Source organism: Pleurodeles waltl, chromosome 4_2, assembly GCF_031143425.1.
Source record: "Pleurodeles waltl isolate 20211129_DDA chromosome 4_2, aPleWal1.hap1.20221129, whole genome shotgun sequence".
NCBI lineage: Eukaryota > Metazoa > Chordata > Amphibia > Caudata > Salamandridae > Pleurodeles > Pleurodeles waltl.
The window spans coordinates 424,368,033-424,394,311 of NC_090443.1; the positions used below are offsets into that span (position 1 = coordinate 424,368,033).

At 47.2% G+C, this 26,279-nt stretch overlaps 1 protein-coding gene across 5 annotated transcripts in view; it reads left to right on the plus strand.

The window, feature by feature from the left end:
• The window catches only part of AKAP8 (A-kinase anchoring protein 8), an 816,848-nt gene that overhangs the window by 539,926 nt on the left and 250,643 nt on the right, over nt 1-26,279 (plus strand). For all 5 annotated transcript variants that reach the window (XM_069231685.1, XM_069231682.1, XM_069231683.1 and 2 more), the window contains one exon: nt 7,112-7,253. In XM_069231685.1, the coding sequence (XP_069087786.1) occupies nt 7,112-7,253 (142 nt within the window). The remainder of the gene's footprint in view (nt 1-7,111; nt 7,254-26,279) is intronic.

Sequence of the window (26,279 nt, forward strand, 5' to 3'; positions counted from 1 at the left end):
GCTATCGCCAAATTCCTCGGAGCTAGTTGGCTTATTAGAGGGAAAACTCTCCTGGACAAAGACTCCAAATAAGACTGTCCCAACTTCCTGCAGAGTGCATTTCACTTCATTTCATTTTATCTAATTTCATTCCATTTTATTCTATCTCATTTTTATTCCATTTTAATTTTTATTTATATTTTATTCCCTTTTATCACCATATTTACCTGCAATTTTATTTCATCATGTGCATTTATTTGTATTTATTACTGCTCGCGCTTTTTTGGCTCTTGTAGCCGCAATAAAGCTTCTTTGAATTGAATTGAATTGATAAAGTAGTTCTATAGCCAAATGGGTCCATTTGAAGCTGATTGGATCCAGTTGGAACAATCAGCTCAGCTTACAAATTTGTACCATCTTGACTTACCCTCTGCGCGCCATGGCTCAGACCAGGAGTGGGGTAGTTCCTTTGGTGGTCCCCAACCGAAGCTGTGTCCCCTTGTGGTCTTGTCTTAATCTTTTTGTTAAACTTTATTGCACTTATCAAGAAATCAACATCAAATTTAGCATCCACATACTGGAGCATGACACCAACCCACCCCAACACCCAGATGACTTATTCACTTGCATCCCAAAACTACGTTTTCACTTTTATGTTCACAAATTCCCAATATTATTTGACATTTCCCTGATGTATTTTGTCTCTGTATGACCACCATCATTCAATTTAAGGTTCAAGGTGGTCTTTTATTTCGATGGTCTTTTAATTTTGCAAACATTTCTGCCCATTCAGCAAGATCCTCCCTCTGTTTCTAATCCCTCCTTGTGTTTTTTTTTTTTATATGCAGCTGGTCTGCCACAGCCATTCAATTACATTTTTTTTCAAGAATCAATTTTAGGACTTAAGGGGACACCATATGGATTGCTGTTCGATGCTTTGCCATCACAGTGCCCAATACTGCCATTCTTATCATCATTTTAAATATTCATGTAGTGGGAAACACCCCCAACAAACATTGTTTCTTTGACTGCATGGGTAACCCATTCATTGGGTCTTATCCCAACCGTGACAATTATTGGGCCACATTATAGAAAACCAAGAGCAACCCCATGGCTTAGACGTTTCAGACCTCAACACATCTCACAATTCTGAATTATTGGCATTGATGGCATGTCGTCTTACTGGTGGACTTTGTGCTCCAATACACCCTTCTCTTTCTCCTCCTCCGCTCCCTCTCCTGCTCTCATCCCATTCTGTTAAAACATGGTGCTCTGTTCCTCACTGCCAAGGGTATTGTTAGATGACAACTGCAGTTGAATCAAGCTAATGCTGTTCACCTTTGCCTTCTGTACTATTATTGTGTGTACTATTATTGTGTGTATCAAAAATCTTTAATTTTGCTTTTAAAAAACTGACAACTGTGTGAGAGGTGGTACTACACAACCTATTTCAATAAGGTGTGGCTCATAACTGCCTTCCACATTTCTAGTTCTAATATTACTTTTGGAGTCCTAATTTAGATGGACAGTTTTACTTGCATGCAAGCGGTCCTGTCGAGAGGTCGGTCTAGGCGCAGAGCGAGCGCCCGCCTCTGATGCAAGTCTGACTATAAGGGGACGCTCCCTCTCCAGGACACCAGAGGCTAGTAGCCTCTAGTGATAGGGTCCCCCCAGGTATTCCCTTGGCAAGGTAGGCCCCCCGCCCGTTCGGGTGACACTTATTATTATATTTCTTGATTACTATTAATTACTTTACGCTTACTTAGCATGTATAGCAGGGATCCTTCGCCCTGATGAATGCCCCGAGACCCTCCAGCTCCTCGTTGTGGGCAGAAACATGTCGGCATTTTCCATTTAGATAGGAGACCCAGTGAGTCATTGCTCTCACTTGGTGTCCCAGTCTTCTTTTTAATCACACCAAACAGAACCTCCTATTAAAATACACACAGGTATCTGTTTAGGTGTTTTTATTTCCTAGTCTAGCTGGATCCCCTTTGCCAGAACCAAAATTGATTTACGCACTCCCTCCTATTCCTTTAACAGTGAGGTTGAGTCCGCCCAGGTGGCATTGCCCTACCTGGGTGGGGCTAGGTGGTCATATAATGAAGCATGACACCATTGAGTGTGTGAGACCACCTAGTCCGTAAAGGAAATTCCCCCTTTATCCCACACACCAGAATCCACTGTTGTCTCACCTTTAGTTGAGGTTTATGAGGGGCATAGTGCTACAAATGTTACACTACTGACCTGCCCCCGTTACAAGAACCCCGTACTCTCAATTGTGTTTTTTTTTTTACTTGCAGATTCCTCACCTCCTGAATCCTCACAGGGCACCAAGCTGGATCTGAAAAAGTTAAAACAGCTTTCCTGCACTGAGAAGTGGTTCTTAGCTTTGTCTGAATACTGTGTTCCACCTCAGACATGACATCACCAGAGCCATATAGGGCCAATCGTGGTGCCCTGTTGTCCGTTCTTTATTTTTTTCCTTACCCTTTGACATGGATCCGGAGTAGCTTTCATTGCTACACTTTTTTACAAAATTCTACTATAGGCAGTTCCCAACAGGATGTCTCCACTCAAAATATCAGGTTTTAATCCCTATTTGGTCCTGTTTTATGGCCAAATTTTCATTTTGGACCCTCATGAGGTCTGCTTGTGATGCTTGGATCCTAAACATGATTTAAGGTTGTACGATCAGTGCAGTCTCATGTATATCAAAGGCATTCATGAGCGAGAGGAAAAATGTTTTATTGAGCCGTTGATGTGGCTCCAAGTTCCTCTCCAAATTCCTAGCCTCACCATAGGCCAACAGGCCTTTGAAGCCGGTGTAAATGCGGGACAAGCCAAGGGAAAGTCACACAATCATGGCCCAGACTGGACTTCATTGTCAGTCGACCCCAGACAGCCTCTCTTTGGCATCGATTCAGCTCCAGCGGTGCCGTCCTACAGCCAGAGGCTGCACGAGTAATGCCTCTACTGATGCGTCACACCTGGGATGGGGTGGCCACTTAAGAGAGGCGGAGTTCAGAGGCGTCTGGTCTCTGGCAGAGTCTGAGCTCCATATCAGTCTTTTGGAGCTAAGGGCGATCAGGCTAGCATTGAAAGCATTTCTCTCAAGGGAAAGTGGTGCAGGTGTTCACAGACCATACCACTGCCATGTGCTATTGCAACAAGCAGGGCGGGGTGGGGTCGTGGACCCTTTGTCAGGAGGCTGTGCACCTCTGGATGTGTCTGGAACATCAGGGCATATCCCTTGTGGTTCAACATCTGGCGGGCTCTTTGAATGCCAGAGCGGACTAACTCAGCCGTCAATGTCTGGTCATTCATGAATGGCGTCTCCTTCCGGAGGTGGCACAAGGTCTCCTTAAACAGTGGGGCGAGCCTTGGTTAGATCAGTTCGCCTCCGCAGAGAACATGCGTTGTTAGCTGTTTTGTGCACTGGAGTTTCCAAGGTGGCACTTGCTTGGTGACACTTCATCTCGAATGGAACTCAGGCCTCCTTTATGCCTTTCCACCAATACCACTTCTGCCCAGAGTTCTCAAGAAGATCAAGAACGACCGGGCCCAACTTATTCTTGTGGCTCCAGACTGGGCATGAAGAGTCTAGTATCCCGAGCTCTTGAGCATAGCCATCGATTTTCCACTCAGACTGCCTCTTCAGGAGCATCTTCTGTCGCAGCCGCAGGGTAGGGTTCTACATCCAAACCTGTCTAGTCTCCTCCTCCTTGCTAGGAGATTGAGTGGCAGCAGTTGACAGCTTTGACAGCTTTTGAACTTCTGCCCGAAGTCTGTAATATTATCTTGGCAACCAGGCATCCCTCTACCTAAACGTTCTGCGCCTGTCATTGGAACAAATTTGTGGCATGGTTTACAGACAAGTCTATTGACCACCCTCTCTGCCCCTCTTTCTTAGGTTCTTTTGTTTGTTCTTTCTGGGGCACAGCAGGGCTTTGCACTGGGCACCATAAAGGGTTATTTGTCTGCCATATCAGCTTTCCTCCAATTGCTGACCAATACTCTTTGTTTAAATCTCCCATTGTTGGAAGATTTCTTACCCATCTGTTTCCTCCTTCTCCGTTTATAATTCCCCAATGGAATTTGAACTTAGTTGTTACTTTTCTGATGTGTGCTCCCTTTGAGCCACTTCACAATTGCCCTCTTCGGCTTCTTACTCTGAAGAAGGCCTTTCTTGTAGCCATCACCTCTGCCCTCAAAGTGATTGAGCTGCAGGCTCTTTCCTCAAAGCCACCTTTCATCTCCATCCATCCTGACAAGGTGGTGCTTCATACTAGGGCTTCCTTTCTACCTAAAGTGGTCACACCCTTTTATGTAGGCCATTTTTATGCGCCCCCACATCCTTCTAAGGAAGAGGAGAGACTCCACTGCCAGGACCCAAAATGAGCATTGGCATTCTATCTTGATTATACTAAAGAGTTCAGGGTGGATGATCAACTCTTTGTGAGTTATGTGGGTGCGAAGAAAGGTCGGACAGTGCAGATGAGAACCATCTTTAGATGGGTTGTTCTCTGCATTAAAATGTGCTACGCATTGGCTAAAAAGCAAACCTGGAGGGTTTGCGTGCTCACTCCACTAGAACAACAGCTGCAGCCACTGTTAGCACACGGAGTTCCAGTCCTGGACATCTGCTAGGCAGCAACGTGGGAGTCTTTGCACACATTCACCAAACACTACTGCCCGGTCAATCAGGTCCGATGGGAGGGGTAGTTTGACCATTTGGTCCTGCAGAACTTCCTACTATGATCGTGGTTTGCAGACTCTCCTCCATTAATTGTATTGCTTGGGTATCTATTCAAAGGTAAGGAATCTGCAACCAGAAGTTTCTAACAGATGAACAAGTTACTTACCTTCAGTAACGACTTACCTGGTAGAGACATATTCTAGTTGCATGTTCCTTACCGACTGACTCAGCCATCTTCCCCACTCTATGAACAAATTTCTAGGGACAGGGACTTCACTTTCAGGACCCTAGTTCTGATGCACCACAGTCAGCGTTCTTCATGGCCCTGCACGTCTGGCATGGAAAGTTGTGGAAAAAAACTGATGTCAGCGTGCCAGGATGGCGCCTATATAAGACGTTATATCCTGCGACCACGACGCCAACGACGAACGTGGAGTTGACCGAAGTGCGCAGGAGTACTGCTTGAAGAAAAATCTCTGGATCCAGATTGATGCCTGGGGGAAATTCTAAAGTAAGGAATCTGCAACGAGAATATATTTCTACCGGATAATTCATCACTGAAGGTAACTTGTTCATTGAGCATGGCATGATGTGGAAGGAAAGGTGTTTGTTATTTTAGTTCTTAGCACAGATAACTCTGACATTATTAAGAACTAATCCACCTTCCAGGTAAACCATCGTTATAGTACAAAGAAAGTTGACTGAATACTTATTTTCCAGGCCCCCAGAACTGACTTTCACTGCTCTTTGCATTCTGCGCAACCTTGATTCCCTAAAAAAAAAAAAAAAAAAGTGTAAAAATTGTCCTATGTAAAGAGTAGTGCACGTACACACCCTTTCTGCTTTTTCTCTTTGGCGGAATAATTAAAGTAGGCTTTTAATCAAATGTTTTAAGGGATCAAATCAAATTTGTTTTGGCTCTGTTAGAAAGAGAGAACGATTATTGCTTCCTGTTGAAATGTTTTTGCAGATAATGTTATTGTTTTCTGTTAGCCCTTTCACTTCCTTTATGATGTATAAATAAATCATAAAATGCACGGAAACCCCTAACATTGAAGGACTGCAATGTGCTGCTGTATTCTGTCAATAGGCAAAGTAGTCCAGTGCTTACAAATATAGTGGGGGTTTCCTTGATTGCATGCTTAATAATAGTCATAAGCATTAACTGCTTCAGTCTCTGCAGGATATCATAAACCTTGTTAGGGAGACCTATATAAGCATCGGTTACAAGTGTCTCCTTCCATTACGGCTATGTAAAGATTTGTTTGCTGAGGGATTATAATTCCATGTAGTGCTATAAACTCACACCCTCTGGATTTTTCACCGTTTGCATTATGCCAGTTCAAATCTGCCAAAATGTAATAAGATAAAAACACCCAATAAAGACCCAGACATGCAAACTTTAGTAAATCACTAAAAGTTTGCGGCAAACCCATCATTTGCGATAAATAACACAAATCTTGCAGGCCAGTAATAATCGCGTCTTTATCATTCATGAATTGAATGTCTATTTTAATGATGGAGGACTAGGGTTAAAGGTAAGCAGCTTCTCCTCCTACACCAGGAGGCATCTTCATTATGGGGAACAGAATGGAGAACGAGGATTATAGAAAGGTACTCTCGTTATGAAACAGATTCCATTCATTTTAAAGATTGAAAGTTCCGCACTTAGTAAAGAGGTTCCCTAATAGTCTTCGTAATTTGGGTTTGTTATTACGACCTGAGGCATGCATAAAACAAAGCAAGCATCTTCTTACATTGTTGCTTACATTGTTGCTTTAAAATGATGCACTCTGGGCATATTGAGGGGTTGATTTAAAGAAATTGTTGAAAGCTGTAGCCTAACATCCTAACACAGATAGGAAAACTGTGGATCACTGTGCTTTGAGGTTGAGATTTTGTACCATATTTCTGGTGTGTTTGACATATTAAAAGTGTATGTTAACTTCAAGCACTAACTTATGTATTGGATTACTTGGGAAGTTCTTTTAATGCTTAAGTTTTGGTTCAGTTTAGTAGGCCTTTTGGATGCAGAGCTCTTTGAAACCTTTAAGTTTTAATTGATAAATGAGTTTTCAAATAAACTAAATGTTTTTGAAGCAAACAACGTAGGAACTGGGTTTGTAATGATAAGTTGTAAACCGCAGTGGGAATAGAATTGTGGGATAAGTGCAGTTTAAAAACCAGGAGGAGGGCATTCGGGAATTTTGCACATTCTCATCTGCGAGAGAGATGAGGACATTGAGTAGCTTAAAAATTCTTTACAAAATGCTTGTATGGTGCCTGGTTTTGGTTCAACTGTCAGAACTTGCACATTAAAACTTGGTTTGAGGATCTGAGTAATCACATTACTACAGTCTAGTTTTATTACTTTAATGCATTTAATCACCTCTCTTCCCAGTTTTAATGCATTTTAATGCATCTCTGTCCCAGAATTCAATTCACCTGCTCAGTCTGCAAGTTTCGTACCATTTCAGAGGACGAAATACAAACACATCTGCGAAGCAATTTCCACAAAGAAACTCTTCAATTCATTGGTACAAAACTTCCAGAGAAAACAGTCCAGTTCCTACAGGTATGTATACAGTACGACTTTTAAAGCAATCCCATGATAATTGTGCTATGTTTGCTCTTGTTTTGGCAGTCTTCACAGTGCAGAAAGCCCCCTAGGTTTTCTATAGAGTTATGCTTTCCATGACCGCGATGGGCTTTTGTGAAGCTTTCTACCTTTTTAAAAACTTTCCTAAAAATATGAACATTCTCCTAATGAACACAATATTTAGATGAGGAGTACTGTGATTAAAGAGTGGACTTTGACTTAACACTGTGAGAAAGCCCAACAACTATTAGATTTGAGGTGATGAACGGTGAAGTGGACAGGTTCTACAAAAAAAAAAGGAAATCGGTCAGTGCCTTGGAACCTGAATTCATAAGATTAACAGAGCAGGTTAATAGTGACACCTGTTATTTGCAGCTATTATAAACTACAGAAACGTGAAATCTGAAATTTGAAAATACTAAAAAGAAATATTTAAAGAAAGTAAAGGACAGAACAATAGGACCGGCATTTGTGAATATTAGTTCTCCAGCATTGGATCTTATATTGATTCACCTGCTTGAATTAATCCCTTTTGCCTGACTTTGGCTGCCATAAAGAAAAAATATGCTTCTACATTGACTTATTCTTTGCAGAGTCGAAAACGAAGAGTACTAAACCAGTCTCCCCTTGACTTTTTAGGTGGTTAAGGGATCCCCTGAGCCTGTCTCTAAGATTTAGACAACTGGTAATCTTCCCTGTTCTGACGTTCCTTAGACTTCCGCTTTGGCTCCTGGGCATCCTCATAAGCACACATGTAAGACATCACCCAAAAGGTCAAGGTCTGCTGCACCCAAAATTCTTGTCACAATATGTAAGCAAATACCTGGTGACTGCCTAGTCATCAGTTTATCCGAATATTAAACCCTCTACTCTCAAACCATCAGTTGATAACTTTTAACTGCTGCTCACTATTGCCTTTTTGCTCCAACAGTAAAGGTGTCCCACTAGGCTGTTGGACTATCCATTCTTGGTGCTCATACCACTAATGGCACCTGTGTCTTTCTGCGCTTAATCTTCATTCTTGTTCCTCAATCCTAGCCTTTTTAGCCAGTAGTTCCTCTTGTGCTATCTCCAACTACATCTGTACAGCCTCCATGCCAGCAGAAAGAGGTTACGCATAAGGACATCAATGATCATGATGTTCAGGGTGAATGAGCTAGTACAGGGCGATGGTGCTCAGGATACACCTTTGGAATATCCAGCCTTTCCCTGGTCTACTAAGGACAACAATTGGAATGCCTTTGCCATGCCGTATGACCCCAATTTAGAGCAACTTCCAAAGGGGTTCCATTCAGACAATATTGACCAGTTTCATAGTTTCTGGAGCAAGCCCCTCAGAACTTTAACCTATCCATTTCATCAACAATGAAGGCTCAGAAAGACAGAGTTACTGCCATCATGGGCCAATTCTTAAAGGATAGTCAGTTGAGAAATCTAGGGACAGATTTATGGAAAGTGGCGCTGCACTGAGTGCGGCGCCACTTTCCCTGCGCCCCTTAGCTCCCCCCTACTGCCACCATGTGTGCAGCATATTTAAAATACAGCGCACCATGGTGCAGGGTAGGGGGAAATAGCATAATTTTTCATGACGCTATTGATGTACTCTGCAGGAGTAGTGCCAAAATATTGGCGCTACTCCTGCAGAGTACATAGGGCCCCATTCTAACGAATGGAAGACCCCTTTTAACGCCTGCTCTCGAGCAGGCGTTAAAATTGCCGTAAATAATGGCGCAAGGAAATCTCATAGATTTCCTTACACCATTTTTCCGGCTCCCCTAACAGGGGAATACCCCCTTTGCATACATTATGCCTGGCGCAGGCATAATGTAGCGCAAAGGGTTACAGAGTGGCGCAATGCCCTGATTGCGCCACCCTGTAAATAAGGCAGGGGAATTTCGACCTCATTGGGCCACATTAACATAAAAAACAATGATGTTAATATGGCGCAAGGTGGGGCTAGGCCACTATAAATATGCCCTCCTAGTCTCTGCTTTGGTGAGGCAGCCACCCATACACTTGACTTCTCAATCAAATTTTTTTGTAAATCTCTTTATTGAATTTTGTCATAGCAGCACAGTAACCGCAAGTGGAAAATAAAACAATCAAGCAAGTACCAGGAAGCAAATAGCAGCACATTCATATGCAGGTCTATGGGGAGGTTCAACAGCACAGAATATCACAGCACCTCAGGTCAGCAGTCCTCACCCACTGTAGCCACACATAAGGAAGCCTCTGTCAGTGCAGCACACCCTCACAGCACTTGGTGTCGAGACCCCGGCACCCAAGCCACTGCCACAAGCCCTGTGCCACACTTTCCGACACCCTCCTTGACAGTCCCTGCAGCCAAGACACCTAGAACTAGAGTAATCCTTCAGTCCAAGGCGGCCAGTCATCTAACGTGTTCTCCAATTTATCGATAAAACTGTCCCATTTATCAAACCTCCCTTCCTCTCTCATTTGGGTCCATATGTCATTCCGAACCGCTACCTCCACCCTGACCTATTTCAACAGATCCGCCTCCCATTTGCACAGCAGGGATGCTGTGGCAGACTTCCCACATACTGCGACACCTCCTCCCAGTACGAAACTATCACAGGGAAATCCTGCATCATATGGAGAAAGTCCATCTTCAGAGTAGCACAACAGGGACAGGCCGTGGACGCCCTTGGATACGTATGCCCCACCCTCTTTGGAGTCATGTGTGGTGGAGGACATTAAACTGAGTGTACTGGAGCCTGGCATTCATAGGTACCTTCTCAACAGATTCAAAGCAGTCCTTCCAAGTAGTTTATGGAAAGTCCTCCTCCAAACAGTCCTCCCACAAATTCCTCAGCTGAGCCCCCGGACCCGGCAACCGGTCCCTGAGTGCACTGTGTAGGAACCTGGCTCTGTACATACTATTCCAAAATGAGGTATAGTGTGCACAGAGTCCTGTGTATCCCAACAGGCTTGACACAGGCTAAAGTAGATGGAACTAATGCTCTCTTCTGTGGTAGTGTGGTTGAACAGGCTTATCAGAGGGTAGTGCAAAGCATTTGTTGTACATTCACATTCAAGAAGTGAGGCACACACTGAATGACTAACTCCAGGCCAATGTTTTTATATAGCAAAAATATATTTTGTTACTTTATTTCTAGAACCAAGAGGATCTTTGTTGCAGGTAAGTACAGTTGTAAGTTTGTATCAAGCTTATATAACAAAAGCACTTTAAGTTTTTCAGATAAATCAGTTTACAAGTAAGTAACACTTTTCAATTTCTCATAGGAACCAATGCAGTCCTTAGAAAAGTGTTAACACAGTTAACAGGCAAGTACTTGACTTACGATCCCAGTCTTTGGGGTTAGGAGGTCTACAGGTCAAAGTTCATGGTGACCCAAAAGTGCACCAACAGCAACACAGGGCTGACCGGGTGCAGAGGTCCTAGTTAGTGTTGGGATTTCAGTGGAATCCTATGAGGACTGGGGACACTCAGAAACAGGTTGCAGGTAAGTACCTGCGTCTTCAGGGCATAGACCTGGGGGTTTAAGATGAGCACGGGGGGCACAGGTCCGCATCAAACACAACCCTCAAAGGCACAGAGGCAGCAGGGTGCAAACACAGCGTTGGGCCCCCAGTGCGTTTCAATGTGGGAACCCCGGCGGTCACAAAGATGCTGCAGGCTGGGTCAAGGGGGTTGGTACGGAAAACCAAAGGCTGGACAAGTAGGAGAGGCACCCGCTGGACATTGCAGGACTTATTCCCCAAGACCAGGAGTCTACGTGGGCAGGGGTGCCTTTGGGCGTCGGGAATCTTTGTCAGATGCAGTCAAGGACGGGGGGTCCTCTGGATTTAGGCTGCAGCCATCATCATGTTGGCCAAGAGCGCTCAACCAGTGGTGGACTCTAGGTCGGAGTCACCTGGGGACCTTCTCTGGACTGGTGGGCCACTTGGACAAGTGCTGTAGGTGTCAGGTGCAGTGGGCAGGGCACACAGATCTAGGGTGGTTCTGGAGTCCTCCTTGGATGTTTCTTGTGGATTGAGCTGCTGTCCTCTGGAGTTCTTGGTCCTCTGTTTGTAGAGGTTGCTGGTCCTGAAGGATGCATCGCCCTTTTGTAGCAGGAGTCTTGAGGCTGCCAACAGGCCGGTAGGGCTGGGGCCAAGTCAGTTGTCATGTGGAGTCTTTACTGCTGGGGTCGGCTCTTCAGTCCTTCTTCATGTTCTTCTTGAGGTTGCCAAGGATCAGGTTCAGGGGTGCCCCTAAATACTTGATTCTGATGGATAAATCTACCTGTGGATTCCTCACCTTTTGAATACTCCCAATGCACCAGCATTCAATGGAATTCTTTTCTTTCTAGCTCTCCACTCCTACGAGTTCTGCACAATTCTCTCCTGTTTCGCCAGCAGACCAGGAGAACAGGAGTCAAGTGGGGCCCTGCCTCAGCAGGAGTACCCTGTTTTTCTGACTCCTGGCACAGATCCGTCTGTTTTTTTAAATGCTACGTTTAGCATTTTTAATAGAGTGCTGGCCCCTGCTGGTGCACCTATGGGCCCCACGGGTCCTTTGGCCTTTAATCTAGGAGGCCTCCCGGTACCCTATGAACAGGCTCCTTTCTTGCCTTTTCTGCAAATGGCTCCAACGCCATTGGAGATGACTGCGCCGTTGGCATGAATACTGACATAGGATAGATCTTGTCCAGCGTCGAGTTACGCCACTCCTCTTCACAGTGACATCCCTGCGCCAACTCCAGATTCCCCGGCGCCACGAAAAACATCTTCGTTGACAGATACATTATCGACGCAGAAACTGGAATCTAGATTAAGGTCTAAACGAGAATCCTTGAGGCTTTTGGAAGAACAACAATATTTTGAGGAACAACTAGAACTTGACGAAGGAGAATTTCCTTTACCTTCTCAAGGTTTTGAAGGTATTGGGGTGGTTAGTGGACTGGATACTTCTCTGGAGTGGAAGCGGTTTTAAACTGGAGTTATTTCTCCTCCAGAAGTAACTAGTTACCATGGAGTGACCAGGAAGGCGGCTGAACTTTTGAATTTGCCGTTACCCACTTCGGGGATGAAATCTAACATTATGACTGAAGTTCTTCACATCTTCTGCTACTTCAGAGCCTTTGCTTCCTTTTAAAGACGCTTTGACTGAGCCGGTCTTGGACTCGTGACACAAACCTGTCACAACTCTGGCTCTATCCAAAATAATTTCCAGGAGATATAGAGCTGCGCCAGGTGACCAGCAGTTCCTCACTCAGCACCCTTCACCTGAAAGTCTGGTGGTCCAGGCTTCTTGTTCTACAAAGGCTGCTCCTGCTTTCTTCCCTACAACTCCGGCGGATAGGGAAACAAAGTGCTTGGGAAAATATCTTCGTGTAGCATGGGATTCAAATCTATTAATGCTACATGTGTGTTGGGTAGGTATATCCATGCACTAAAGATAGATTGTTCCCAAACTACAGCAGGATGTGCAGGAACATTTTCAAGAATTTTCGAAGGATAGTCAAACAGCGGCTAAGCAAGTTATTCAGTCTGGCCTAAATAGATACAGCAGAATCTGTTACTAGAGCCATGGAGACATCAGTGGCCAATGGGAGGCATGCATGGCTTAGGGGATCGGGGTTCTCCCCGGATGTAACATCCACCTTGATGGACCTCCCTTTTGATTGGTCCAAATTGTTTGGAGAAAAAGCTGACTCTGCTCTTGATAGGTTCAAGGAGAACAAAGCCACGGCTAAGTCTTTAGGTCTTCAATTACTCTCTTTTCAACCTATAGACCTTTCTATAAGTTTAGGGTGTTTGGTTGTAGATCCTCCTTTCGTGGGAGGCAGCAGTTCCAGAGTCAGCAACCTGCCAACCTCCCCCACAGGTCCTACGGGGGTTGAGGAAGACTTGGGCAACATGGTGCCACCCAGCAGCTTTCCTCCTCCTCCACTGCGAAACTGTCAGAAAAGCAGCCCTAGTTCGCTCCCCTTTCAACAGCATGTGTTGCCCATACAGGGGAGTTTAGTTCATTTTCTACAAGAATGGGAGTCTGTAACATTGGACTGATGGGTGTTGAGCATTGTAGGGAATTGGTATGCTCTTCCCTTTCCGGAGTTCCCCCTCCCTTCCCTCTAGAGCATTCTTTTTATTCAGAGGATCACCTGCTGTTTCTTCAACAGAAAGAACAAAATCTGCTGTTAAAGGGTGCAGTTGAGTTGGTTCCCAAGCAAGAAAAGGGTCAGAGATGTTATTCAAGGTATTTCCTTATCATCAAGAAAGTCATTTCAGGCCCACCGTAGACCTGAGGAGTTTGAACTGGTACCTCAAACAAGAGAACAAGAGAAGTTCAAAATGCAGACCCTAGCTCATGTGTCTCTTGTGCAGGACAAGGAAGACTGGATGGTTTCTAGCGACTTTCAGGATCCATATTTGCACATCCCCATTCTGTAGTCGCACAGGAAGTATCTCCGGTTCATTGTAGGGTCGCAACACTAATAGTTTGCGGCCCTTCTTTTTGGTCTTACTTCCACACCTCGAGTCTTCACAGAGGTGATGGGAGTGGCCGCAGCGCATCTCAGATGGAAGGGAATATCGGTGTTCCCTTACCTGGACGATTGGCTGCTCAAAGCCAAGTCCCTGGAGTTAGTGCTGCACCATATGCAGGTGACAACCCATTTGTTGTTTAACCTGGGTTTTTTTGTTGAACGTGCCCAAATCTCACCTGGGGCCCCCTCAGCACTTCCTGTTCAAAGGGGCAGTACTGGACACACATTGAATCATGCCTTTCCCCCTCCTCAGAGGATTCAGGACATTCAGGCTATGATTCCAATGTTTCTGGATGGAGCATTTTTTCCGGTCCTAAAATGCTTACGCCTGCTCGGTCTGTTAGCTTTCTGTATTCTGCTGGTTACTCAGGCACGTTGTCACATGATGGCTCTCCAGTGGTACCTCCGTGGTTTCATCACAACGGGGATCTCAAAGAATCCATTATAGTCTCCATAGACAGTGCAGCAGATCTTCGATGGTGGAGTATGGATGGCTACCTATCGCAGGGGAAGCCGCTTTGTCTTCCTCCTCTGGTGACCACAGTCATAATGGATGCTGCTATTCTAGGGTGGGGAGTGCACTTGGGGGGATCTGGAGATCAAAGGTCTTTGGTCTCCAGTAGAACAGATGTTTCACATCAATCTGTTGGAGTCGCGGGTAATAAGTTTGGCTCGCAAGGCCTTCCTCTCGTCCATTCACTGTCAATCGGTTCAAGTCTTGACAGACAGCACTACTATGATGTGGTACATCAACAAACAGAGTTGTATCTTCTCTGCAGAGATGCTCTGCAACTCTGGTCCTGGGCTCAGAACCATCGGGTTTGCATATTTGCGAACTGTTTGGCCGGAGTTCTCCACATACATGCGAACAGTTTCAGACAGCACTTTTCAGCCAACCATGAGTGGCATCTCCATCCAGAGGTAGTTCGCCTTGTCTTCCAGTTGTGGGGTATACCTCAGATAAACCGGTTTACCACCCACGAGAACATGCACTGCCAGTTATTCTGCAATCCCCAGTATCCAATGCAGGGAGCATTGGGGGAGGCGTTTCAGTTGAGCTGGAGCAACCGTCTACTTTGCCCGTTTCCCCCATACCCTTTATCCCTCTGGGTCTGAGGAAAATTCGCCAAGACCAGGCACAAGTCATTAATAGCCCCGGATTGGCCAAGAAGGGTACAGTACACAGACCTTCAACTCTCACTGTGCCCTCTGCTCTGTCTCCCTCACAGGGCAGACCCACTTTTGCAGTTGCAGGGGCAGGTTTTACACCCCCACCTCCAGAGCCTTCCACCTACATGCCTGGAAATTGAAGGAGACAATCTGAATTATTTTTCTCTTCTCCCCCCCCCCCCCAGAAGAGGTGGATGTATATTTTCGGCCAGTCAACACTCCACCAAAACTGTCTATGCTGGCGGATGAGCCAAATTTGTTAAATGGTGTGAGGACAGACACATTTATCTTTTAAAGGCCCATTTGTCTAATGTTTTACAATGTTTTCTCTCCTTAGCGCAGCAAGGTTGTGCACTTGCGACAGTGAAGTTATCTGTCTGCAGACATGGTGGATATTGTATCCACCAGAAAAAGCGTTACCGAAGGTAAGTAACTTTTTCCTTAGGGGCATTACATGGGTCAGAGGGCAGTAGCCAATGGCAACTGTCCGTGAGGGTGGCTACACCCTTTCTGTGCCCCCTCCCTTTGGGGAGGGAGGCATATTCCTATTCCTATTGCTATCCCTATTGGCTACTCTCCTACAAAGCAAGATGGAGAATTCTGCAAGGAGGGGGTCCCTTCAGCTCTGGACACCTTAGGGGTGGTCCCAGCTGCAGTGGTCACTCCTCCTTGTTTTTCCTAATTTTCCCGCCGGACCTGCCGCCAAAAGTGGAGCTTGGTCTGGGGGCAGGCATCTCCACTAGCTGGAGTGCCCAGGGGCAGTGTAACATGAGGCCTGAGCCTTTGAAGCTCACTCGCAAGTTTTGCAGTTCCTGCTAGAGGGAGGTGTGAAGCACCTCCACCCAGAGCAGGCTTTGTTCTGACCCTAGGGAGCACAAAAGCTTTTACCCAATGGGGGGGGTCAGAAATGTGTCTTTTAGTGGAAGGCTGGCACAGACAAGTCAGCCTTACACTAAAGAGTTGGGTGGAATACACAGGCATCTTTAAGATGCCCTTTGTGTGCATTTTACAATAAATCCAACACTGGCATCAGAGTGGGTTAATTCTGCCTAGAAGTTTGATACCAAACTTCCCAGTCTTCAGTGAGGCCATCATGGAGCTGTGGAGTTCTTAGTGAAAAACTCCCAGCCCATGTACTTATTATGGCCACACTGCACTTAGTGTCTAAGAATGGACTTAGACACTGTAGGGGCATATTGCACATGCAGCTATGCCCTCACATGTGGTATAGTGCACTCTGCCTTAGGGCTGTAACACCTGCTAGACTGGTTTATTATGCCACAGGCAGTTGTTGGTAGGCATGGCACCCAGAGAACGATGCCACGTTGACTTTAATGTTTTCTCCCCGCCAGCACACACAAGCTGCAATGGCAATGTGCATGAGCTTGGTGAGGGGTCTCTTAAGGTGGCATTATACATGCTGCAGCTCTTAGGGACTCTCCCTGGCCACAGAGCTCTTTGTACAACTGGTACCTTTTGCAAGGAACCTAGCTGTCTGCGGGGGGTGCCAATTGTGGAAACAATGATACAGTTTAGGGAAAGAACTTTGGTGCTGGGGCCTGGTTAGCAGGATCCCATCACACAGTCAGTCAAGTTACCATCAAGATCAGGCAAAAAGGGGCACTTTCCTACACACTGTATATATGAATGACTGCCCTACGCTGGTAACCATAAATGAGCGTCACCATCAATACCTGGTCTGACTCAGGCACCCCCCCTGGGGCTTCCCCCAATAGCTGTCTGTTCAAGGTCGAGAGCGCCCAAAACAACAGAAAATGACCCGGTCAAAGTTCAAATGTGTCACATAAATTGTCAGACTGGTGTCATTTGACGTTCTCGCCAAATTGCCCCTGCATGTCACTCCATTCTCTGTACAGTTAACTGTGGAGTGCCGGAGCAGCAAGCACCTGGCCCTAGGGAGGGTCTAGAGGAGCAGCTCTAGCGAGTAAAGGGTCTGACCTCCCTCTCCAACACACTCTGGCTACCTTCAATAATTTATGATCCATTGCAGAGCCAAGGCTGTACCCATTAAGTACTCCAAGATTCTAGCCCACCCTTAGTTCTGCTAGCACATCATCATGCTCCTGCCCCCCTAGACTTCCCAATCAACACACGACCCACTGAAGCTGGGTGGCCACATAACAAAGTTCATAATTGGATGCCCCCCTTCTTCCTCCAGTGGCGCGTGCAATTGTGACAGTGCCACCCTTCGTCTATCCTTTCCCCAAATCATGGATTTAACAAGAAGTGCAGGACCTGAAAAAAGGCACCAGACAGTACCACCGGAAGAGCTGAGAAAAGGTACAAGAGGCGAGACAGGAGTGACATTTTGGAGATCACAGTTCTCCCCAGCCTGGTGCAGAATGGCAATGAATGCCATGCATCCACCCTCCCCAGGTTGCCCTCCACAAGGTCCCAAACATCATGACATACAGTAACCCCCAAGTACTTAAACGCGTCTGGACTCCAACAAAGAGAAATGGGGAGCCTGGAGGCACTGTGCCGTCCAGGATTTCCAACAATGGGAACATGCACAACTTGTCCCAGTTCACAAGGAGGCCTGGCATGACCCCAAACTCATTCAGGAGCTCCACCAACCAGGGAATCATTCAGCCCTTAAGTAAATTAGTGCATCATCTGGGTAGAGACAGACACACTGTGCGTCTGCTGCCTAAGGTCTCTTACACTGGTGCGCAAGAGACACACCAGCAGTTCCATTCCCCCAGTTTAGAGAAAACCACTATCACCGCCTCCCTCATAGAAGACTGGAGAGTACCACTGTCCCTGGTCCCCCCGGACCCAGGGGACGTATCACGAGCCATCTGTTTACTGGCTGCCTAATCTCCTGAATCACTACTGGGCCATCCAGCTCCTGCTGCTGAAGTTCAGTAAGAGTTGGCAGAGCCACCAGAGCCAGATACTGCACCAAGTAAGCTCGGGGGACCTCCAAGGGAGCTGCATACTACTGGCTATAGTAAAGAGAAAAGACTGTATTGATACCCCACTGCGTATTCCACCAGGGACCCGCCAGGAGCCTGGATGACAGCGATCAGAGACCTCAGTGTCTTCGACCTCAACAACCATGCAAGCATGGAGCTGACCTTGTCACTTGTAGTGTGCTGGTGCACAACATATTCCCTATAATTGAAGATACGGAGCTGCAAGCGTGTCGCTCTGTACTCCTTATGCAGCTCCCTCATAGTCCCTGCATTTCCTCATTCCCCAGCCCATAAAGCTCCAATCTCCGCAGCTTGCCTTTAATGCCTGTGAGCTCACCTCGAAGTGTCCCCCTGACACCCACACCTCTGACATACAAATCCCATGCAGGACCACTTTAACGCATCCCACTCCACCCCAGAGGTAGCGATTGTAGGAGGCTGGCCCAGTGTGTGTGGTGGACACCTATGGTTTTACACTTTCTACTGGGCCCAGGGAACCCTTAATAGATAGTGTTAGTGTCTAGATAGACCGCCACCTGTGTTGGAGAATCTTCGCATGTGCAGAAGACAGCAGATCCCAGCAGCCGGACACCGTTATCAAAGGTGCCTGTGGATGTAGGGGAGTGACTCCTTCACTCCAAGGTAGATCCCTTCTTGCTTCTGTGGTACAACTGAAGTCTTGCCGACCACAGAAGATGCACAGCCATGGAAATGTTGCAGTTTACTGACAGGAGCCACGTAAACAATGTTGCAAGGAGAGGTTGTCTCAGATGTTAGTCTTGTTTGGTACCTGTGAAGTCCAGCAGCAGTTCGCAGTTCTGGTGGCCAGGAGCAGAAGATGTCTTTGCAGAGATGTCCTTAGTGGAGTCCTGCACAATAAATTTGGGGACCAAACCTCAAGGGAGTACCTAAATAGCCCTGAAAGGAGCTTAATCACTCTCTGAGGTGACCACCTATCAGAGAGGGGGTCACGGACCTCAGCGATCCAACCTGACCAGTCAGATGCTCCCAGGGGCCTCTGCACATCTTGTTTTTAAGATGGCAGATTCAAGTGGTCTCCTGGAGGAGCTCTGGAGTGGGGATGAACAGGGGAGTGGTCACTCCCCTTTCCTTTGTGCAGTTTCACGCCGGATCAGAGACCGGGAGTCCCTGGACTGGTGCAAACCAGATTATGCAAGGAGGGTACAAAATGTGCCCTTCAAAGCAGTCGAGTGGCGTGGGGAGGCTACCCCTCCCCAACCCAGTAACACCTATTTCCAAGGAAGAGGAGGTTGCATCCCCTCTCCCACATGAAATCCTTTGTTCTGCCTTCCCCTGCTTGAGATGGTCAAGCAGCAGGAGGACAGAATCGTGTCTGAGGGGCTGCAGCAGCGTGAGTCACCATAGGGGTGACTTATAGTGAACTGGTGTAGTGACCTGTAGTGAAAGGGTGCATGCACCTTTTCATGCAGGCTGCAAATGGCAGGCCTGCAGACCCAGTTTACCAATGACCTGGCTACCTAGGTACCATATACTAGGGACTTACAGGGGTACACAAGTATGCCAATTGTGGGGTGTAAGAAGTACCAAAGTGCCTAAATTTGGGGGAGAGAGCACAATCATTGTGGTCTTTGTTCCTAGTGAAAACAGTCTAAGCACATCAGGCAAAAAGTGGGGTAACCATGCCACCAAGAGGGGACTTTCCTACAGAGGCTACGCCTTAATTGTCACTAAAATACTACTGTATGCCCAGCCTGATCTGGTCCCAAGGTATGGGATAATGCAGCACTGACATGGGCAGTCACCAAGTCGATATCTTGGCCTGCCCCAATCCAACGGAACCAACAAGGGGAGTTCTAGTCTGCTCCCACCTGCCGTGAACCCACTTGCACAGACCCAAAGGCCAAATCAATTCCAGTGTGCAAAGAATGCACACCCGAATAATGGGAAAATTCCCATTCAGTGGGATGAGGGGCCTGCCAGAAATCAGTTATCTGCACCTGCATAGCCGAACGTTGCAGTGTCAGCTGATGCCTGAGCACCAGATACCTGGGGGTAAGACCTATCCAACCACAGATCCGGAACACAATTATAGCCGACATTCCAAATAGGTGACACCTAATGGGTGGTCAAGAGGGCTGGGGTAAGCAAGTTGAACAAAGGGGACTGGCAGACATTAGGCAATCTAGCGCCACCACCAATAATTGGGCCCTTTCAAATTCTCCTTCCAGTATCACATAGCACCCCTCCAGGTCAACCCTGGTGTAGGTGGTAGCGAATGAGCCTCCAGGTGGTACCCAAATCAACACCCCTCTGGAGTAGCCTAAGTAAGTGGTGCCATAAACAGGCCCCCTCCAGTGACTCACCAGTTTTTTCAGTTCCCAAGCGACCATTAGCTTCTCTTGCAGGCACGTAAAGTGGACATGCTTCCATTTAAGGTATGTGTATATTTTGTAATGCTTCTTTTGTGTGGTCAACCTACGAACATTCCATGTCAAGAAGATAATCTTGTCCTGCGGCATGTCTCTGCAGTGCCTTCCCCCACACCAGGAACAATTCCACCTCTGTGTCTGCCCCACTCCTGTCATAGTCCCACAGTTATATACCAGCAATTGCTTCAACTCCTCCAACTCACAGACACACTAGAACCCCTTAAACACCCACCCCCAGGTTAAGTCACCAAATAGTGTCAGCCAAACAAAAAGCATACACAACAGGTGCAAACCAAACACTTCACGTGGATCGCGGGGTAAGATGCCTCTGCAAAACCGAGAAAGACCCATCCAAAAAACATCATCTGTTCCACCCCCCCCCCCACAGTTCTCCAAGAAGTTCCCCACCACCAGAGGGTGACATCAAAAAACAACAAATCCTTAGCGCAGGGGGGCCACAGTCAACAGCCTAGTGTTTCTCCCCCCCACACTGCTGTGGTCTCACCATCCCCCTCAGTTCACCAAGTCAGCAGTCTTGGGGGTGACCGCAGGCCCCATCCTCAGCAACTTCACCAACTCATCGAGCGAGTCCCAATGCTAGAGCGCAGGGGCCCGTGTCCCTGAGTCCCGTACAATGCATTCTGATGAGCCCCCTTTCTTCATCTCAGCCACGACCCAGGCCCAATCAAAGGCCACCTGTTTCTGAGAGGGTTTGTGGTTTGTCTTTGTATGCACAATAACAAAATCTCTCAGGGAACCAGCTGCCTTCATTGCCCAGCTGACGAGGAAGTGTCTCCACTCCTATGCAACCCAGTCCTACGCCTCCTGGGGAGCCTGGAAAAAAAAGAAACTTCACTTTATCCTGTACTCGAAGGCGAGATAGAAAGAAAGCATGCTTGATGTTCATGTGGCGCAGTTGGTCTTTAACCTCCATGAACACATTTCTCTTCCGTCTTACCTCTGCAGTAAAGTCAGGTTACAATGTCACCAAACTATTCTCAACTTGCCAAGGAGCCTTAGTGTACGCTATTTGCAAAATATTGTCCCTTTTGCTGTATTTGAACAGGCGTGCCACTGCTAGTCTGGGTGATGCTCCCGGTGGGGGGGCACCTATCCGGGACCTTGTGGACACTCGCTATCAGTAGAAACAGTGGATGTCTTACTGCCCAGAACCATGTTCTCTAGCCAGCGTTCCAAGTACAGCTCATGCTAGGGCCCTCCGCCAGGCCAGGAAGGTCTATCCCCTGTATGTTACGGCATCCTCATCCCTCAACTGCAGGTGGCATTGGTCCTCATCCTTTAAAGTAGCTATGTGGGTGTGAGCCTCCACCAGGGAGGGAAGGCCTGTCGTCAACACTGACTCCGTTGTAGCTACATTATCCCGCAACTTCTGTTGATCATCCCGAAAGAGACTCACCTCCACAACCAGCTGGTCGATCTGAAGCCCCAGGGAGGTTTTAACGTCCAGTACAGCCTGTAGCAAATTTAGCAGAGTGTTCCTGCAATTTTGTTTGTAGGATGCTCTGGGGGCAAGGGTGCCACAGGCTCCGGTACCCTACCACCCAGGCCACCGGTTTTTGGCTTCACCATTGTTGCATTCTGTGGAGCCATTCAGGGACCCCACGTGTCCCAAATACGAACCACCACAGTCCCAGAAGCACTCACAGTTGCCCCCACAAGGGATCTGGCCACAGAACGTCAGGGCAGCTTGACTGCCGCCTACTATCAGGGGGGGTGCATCCACAGTGCCCGAACGTGACCTCTGCAGCACTGTCTGGGAGGCCCCCTGGACACACCCTCTGTGTTGTCCCCTCCAGCAGGGAAGGCACCACTGCACTCCAGGATGTGCCAAGGAAAGACAGCAGCCGTGGCCGACGCGTCAATGCAGGCTCCGTGGCCAGGAACCGCAATGCAGTTGTATCACAGCCATTCGGCTCAGCGAGCCCCATATTGCCGATACCCCTGCAAGGCCCCCCTCATATCAAAACCGTGCAGTGGTGGGAGTCTGGATTTGCCCGGATTATTGCTAGAGTCGGGTGCAGTGCCCTGCTCTAATTGTCTGCACCCAGCACCATCTTGGCCAAGTCCCTGACTTTTCAATCAGGTTTAGACAGACTTTGCAATATCTACATGGTGCATAGTACCTTGGTCCTTCCTGCTGCTTCTGATGCATGAATAAATCATTATCTTCATCTTCCTCGTGCCCCCTTCCCAGTCAAATTAATTCATCCACTGTCATTCATGTGATCCTGGGTGGTGTCCCTCCGTCTCCCTGGTTCCTCAGCTGTACTTCCTCCTCATCAGTGGTTTCTTGCTCTTGGGTGAGGGTCTCCGTGGTTTGTGGGGAGTCCACAACTTCTGTTAATGGATGTCCCTGACACTCCAGCCACTCCCCTACATCCACCACTGTTGAGAAGAAATGTGGTTTATCGTTCTTGATTATCCTCTGCATTGCCGGGAACAGTAGGGCATATGAAAGGCCCAGTTGGCGCTTCACCCCAATAAATATCTCTTTTTGCCTTTGTACCACAGTGGTGTAATCCTGGTATATGTGGACTTGGCTCCCTTCCAACCTCCAGGGGCCATGCGCCCACACCTTCTGTAAAATGGCATCTCTGTTCCGGAAATTAAACAGTCTTGCCACTGTAACTTGTGGTGTTGTCCCTGGTAATGGTGGACTGCCAAGTGTTCTATGTGCCTGCTATCCCATCAACCAGTGTGATGCTTTCTTGTCTAGCACCACTTACGCCAGCCAGTTCTACAGGAATAATTCCATGCTGGGCCCTTCAACCCCCTCCAAAAGGCCGACCAGACGGACATTGTTGCGTTGCGATCTCCCCTCAGCATTGTTCTCTCGCCCTCTTAGTTTGCTTAGCTCCATCTCCAAGGCTTGTATGCAGGAGGTATGGTCTTGAAGGTCTGGCTTCATCAGTGTCACCAGTTTCTACCTCCATCACTCTCTCCACCAGCTTTTTATGATCAATTCTTAGCAGTGCCAGGTCCAGTGCCACCTTATCTACTTTGCATTCCAAGGTCATCTTGGTGTGTCCATTATAGCTGTCAATATGGTCATTGTATGTGCTCCCAGGTCCTGCTCAGATGGCACTGCCATTGGTTGGTCACGGGGCATGTCCGTTCCCAGAGCCATTTTGTAGACTTTGGGCTGCACCATCTTTGAGACATTGGCCCACTGGAATGATTATGGGCTGATTGGCCATGAGTTTTCACCCTAGTCTTTAGTGGTGTTTGGGACTGCGTTGAGCAGTGGGGCTGCCTCCGGCAGATGCCGCCGATCCGGGTTTCGAGTCAGGCAGCAGTGGGTTCTGCAGTTCTCTTTTACTCACTTGGTGCACCATGTGCACCTGTGCTGGTTACCTCTGGACTAGCTCTGCTTCTACACCCCAGACATGAGTGCCCTCCTTGACTCTGTCTCCACCTACTTTGTCCTGTCTGGTCTCATGTCCCTGTTATTGCCCCATAGAGTCTCCTCTGTGCGTTGGGACACAGTGTTGTTGCTGATGACTAGGCCCCGGTCTCATCCGGTTCGCCTCCAGTCCCTTTGGGGATGGGTCCTAAATTACCACCATATTGCTGGCTCTTTTTAGGGCCTTTTGCTTCAGTGGGGGCCTCACTGAGATGCTATGGGCCCTCAATGCTGGTGACTGAATATCTTGGAGCCCCATACCAGACGAACGGGGGAGGGGGCTCCTCCCCTATAATCCTGCATGCCTTCTCAATTCGGGGCCTTAGGACAGTCCTGCGGTGCACTTCCTCGTGCCTGCCGTCTCCAGGCAATTCACTTCTCCTTGGAGGCCTGTTCTCCCTGTCTGTCTGGCCAGGCATTTCTGGTGTCTTTCGGGCCCCTTCACCAGGTGCCATATGTCTGTCTGTCCCTGGGGAGCAGCGCTGGAGGGGTGGGGGGGAGAGAGTCCTCTCTTTCTTGGAGGAGCAGGGCCTACTGGCCTCCAGGATAGCTGCAGATGCAGGCCATAGGCACAGAAGCTCAGAAATTGCACCACCGACTCTGTGCATCCCAAGCCACACACCTTCATTTCCCCAACTTTTGATGTTGTATTTAGCAGCATTAGGACAGAACTGAATGATGTCACACAAGTCAACATTGAGGTTTTTAACATTAATCCAGTCTTCACAACTTGTTCATTGGCCAAAGAAAAGGATGTGCTAATCATTGCCTAAGCATTCACCTCAGCCGTTAAGAACTTGTGTTTTATCAATCCTTCAGAAGTTCTTTTCACATACCTTTAAAATCTCTAATTCGGAATCTCAAATTGTGGTAGTTTTGAGGCATAGTCCCATGTCTCTAATTGAAAAGGAATAGTTGACTCCTAGTCCATCTCCAGTCCAAAGGCAAAACCTTCACCAACGGTCAGACTTCAATAAGTGTAGGAAAGCTAAACCTCGTTCTTTTTCTCTTGCTGGACCTCCTTATTCTGCTGGTAGGGGTTCACTGCTTCCTTCCTTCTGAAGTGGATTTCCATCTAGGGTTTCCACAGTGGACAGCATTATTTCTTTTCGCCAAGTCTCAGATCAAGCAGCTATGAAAATGACTGTACTTTTTGAAACAACTACGACATACGTTTTAGAGAAAGTGGAGACTCTTCAACCTAGACCCTAGATTACCCTGATACTAGGCCTGCTGGAGATTGCAGAAGATAAAATCTTGGCAGTGGTTATGGCTGTAGCACAGCAGCATGCCATTCCACAACAAGCTCCTGATTTCTTAAGAGCTGATTACTTGCCAGGCTCTGTTATAGTCTCGGCAGTCAGAAGAAGGCATACTTCAGCCCCAAAGTAGTTTGCTCCTCACAGTAGCAAGAGCGCAAACACATGGATGTAGTGGACAAGAAAATGTGTGGATCTGCAGATGCAACATTAAAACTACTAACTACTGCCTTGCTAGGCCACTACGACCAAGAGATATGGGATAGCCAGAAACAAATCTTTAAAGATTTGTCCGGAGTATGCAGACGGGATTTCACAGAAGGGTTTCATGAAGGTGATGTTAAACCAGGTGATCAGTGCAATAATCAGTGCTGCAGAACTAGCAGCTATTAGCTATTGTCATGGTATCCCATTGAGAAACATCTCATGGTTAAGGCGCTCAGTTGAAGATACTGAGCATCCATTTTTGGTTTTCCTCTCTTCAGTCATCTCACGGAGTAAGCAAAGTTGAGAATCAATAACGCTGAGACTCGGAAAGCAGTTGGCCTTGAAGAAAGAAGTAGTATTAGAAGTCACAGTATATGCAAATGGTCCGATGTTGCAATTCCCTTTCTCACTGACCTGACTAACAACATTAGCAGTAGTATGGTCAGAGCTATTCCTGTTATCTACAAAGTTTTCAAGGACCAAGTCTTTTCAGCATCTGAGAAATTAGGTTGCAGGTTGACGGGGTGTGAGCCCTGGTAAAGCAACAGCCACATTCCACTGCAGGGTGAACCACAAAAAGTCACTAAATTTACACATGCTTAACCTTGGTCAGTCTGGCACAAAAAGCAGTCAGGCTAAACTTAGAGGCAATGTGTAAAGTATTTATGAAGAACACAAGCAGTAACAAAGTGAAAAACACAGCAGAAGAAAACTCCCAAACCAATTTAGAAAAATAGAGTAGGAAGTAGGACCCTCTCAACGTAGGAAGGAGCGTCATTGTCGAGGGCCTTGGGTCAAAGCAGTGGTGAAGATTTCTACATTCTGACTTAGTAATCAAAATGGAAGTCGAAGATTTCCAGAGGGAAGAGGCAGAGGTGCTGTAGCAGAAGATAGTTTGAGGTTGGATATCCCTTTGCGAAGGACTGTTGAAAAGGATTTGCTACTATGGAGAAGAATGTAGCAGGAGAAGCCGCAAAGTCAGTCCGACTGGTGATACACCCCTGGCAGGTAGGCGAGCGGGTTGGTCCTGGTCTCCTCCTGGTTCTCAAAGCCATTTTTGTCCTAAATATTTCTTGTCAT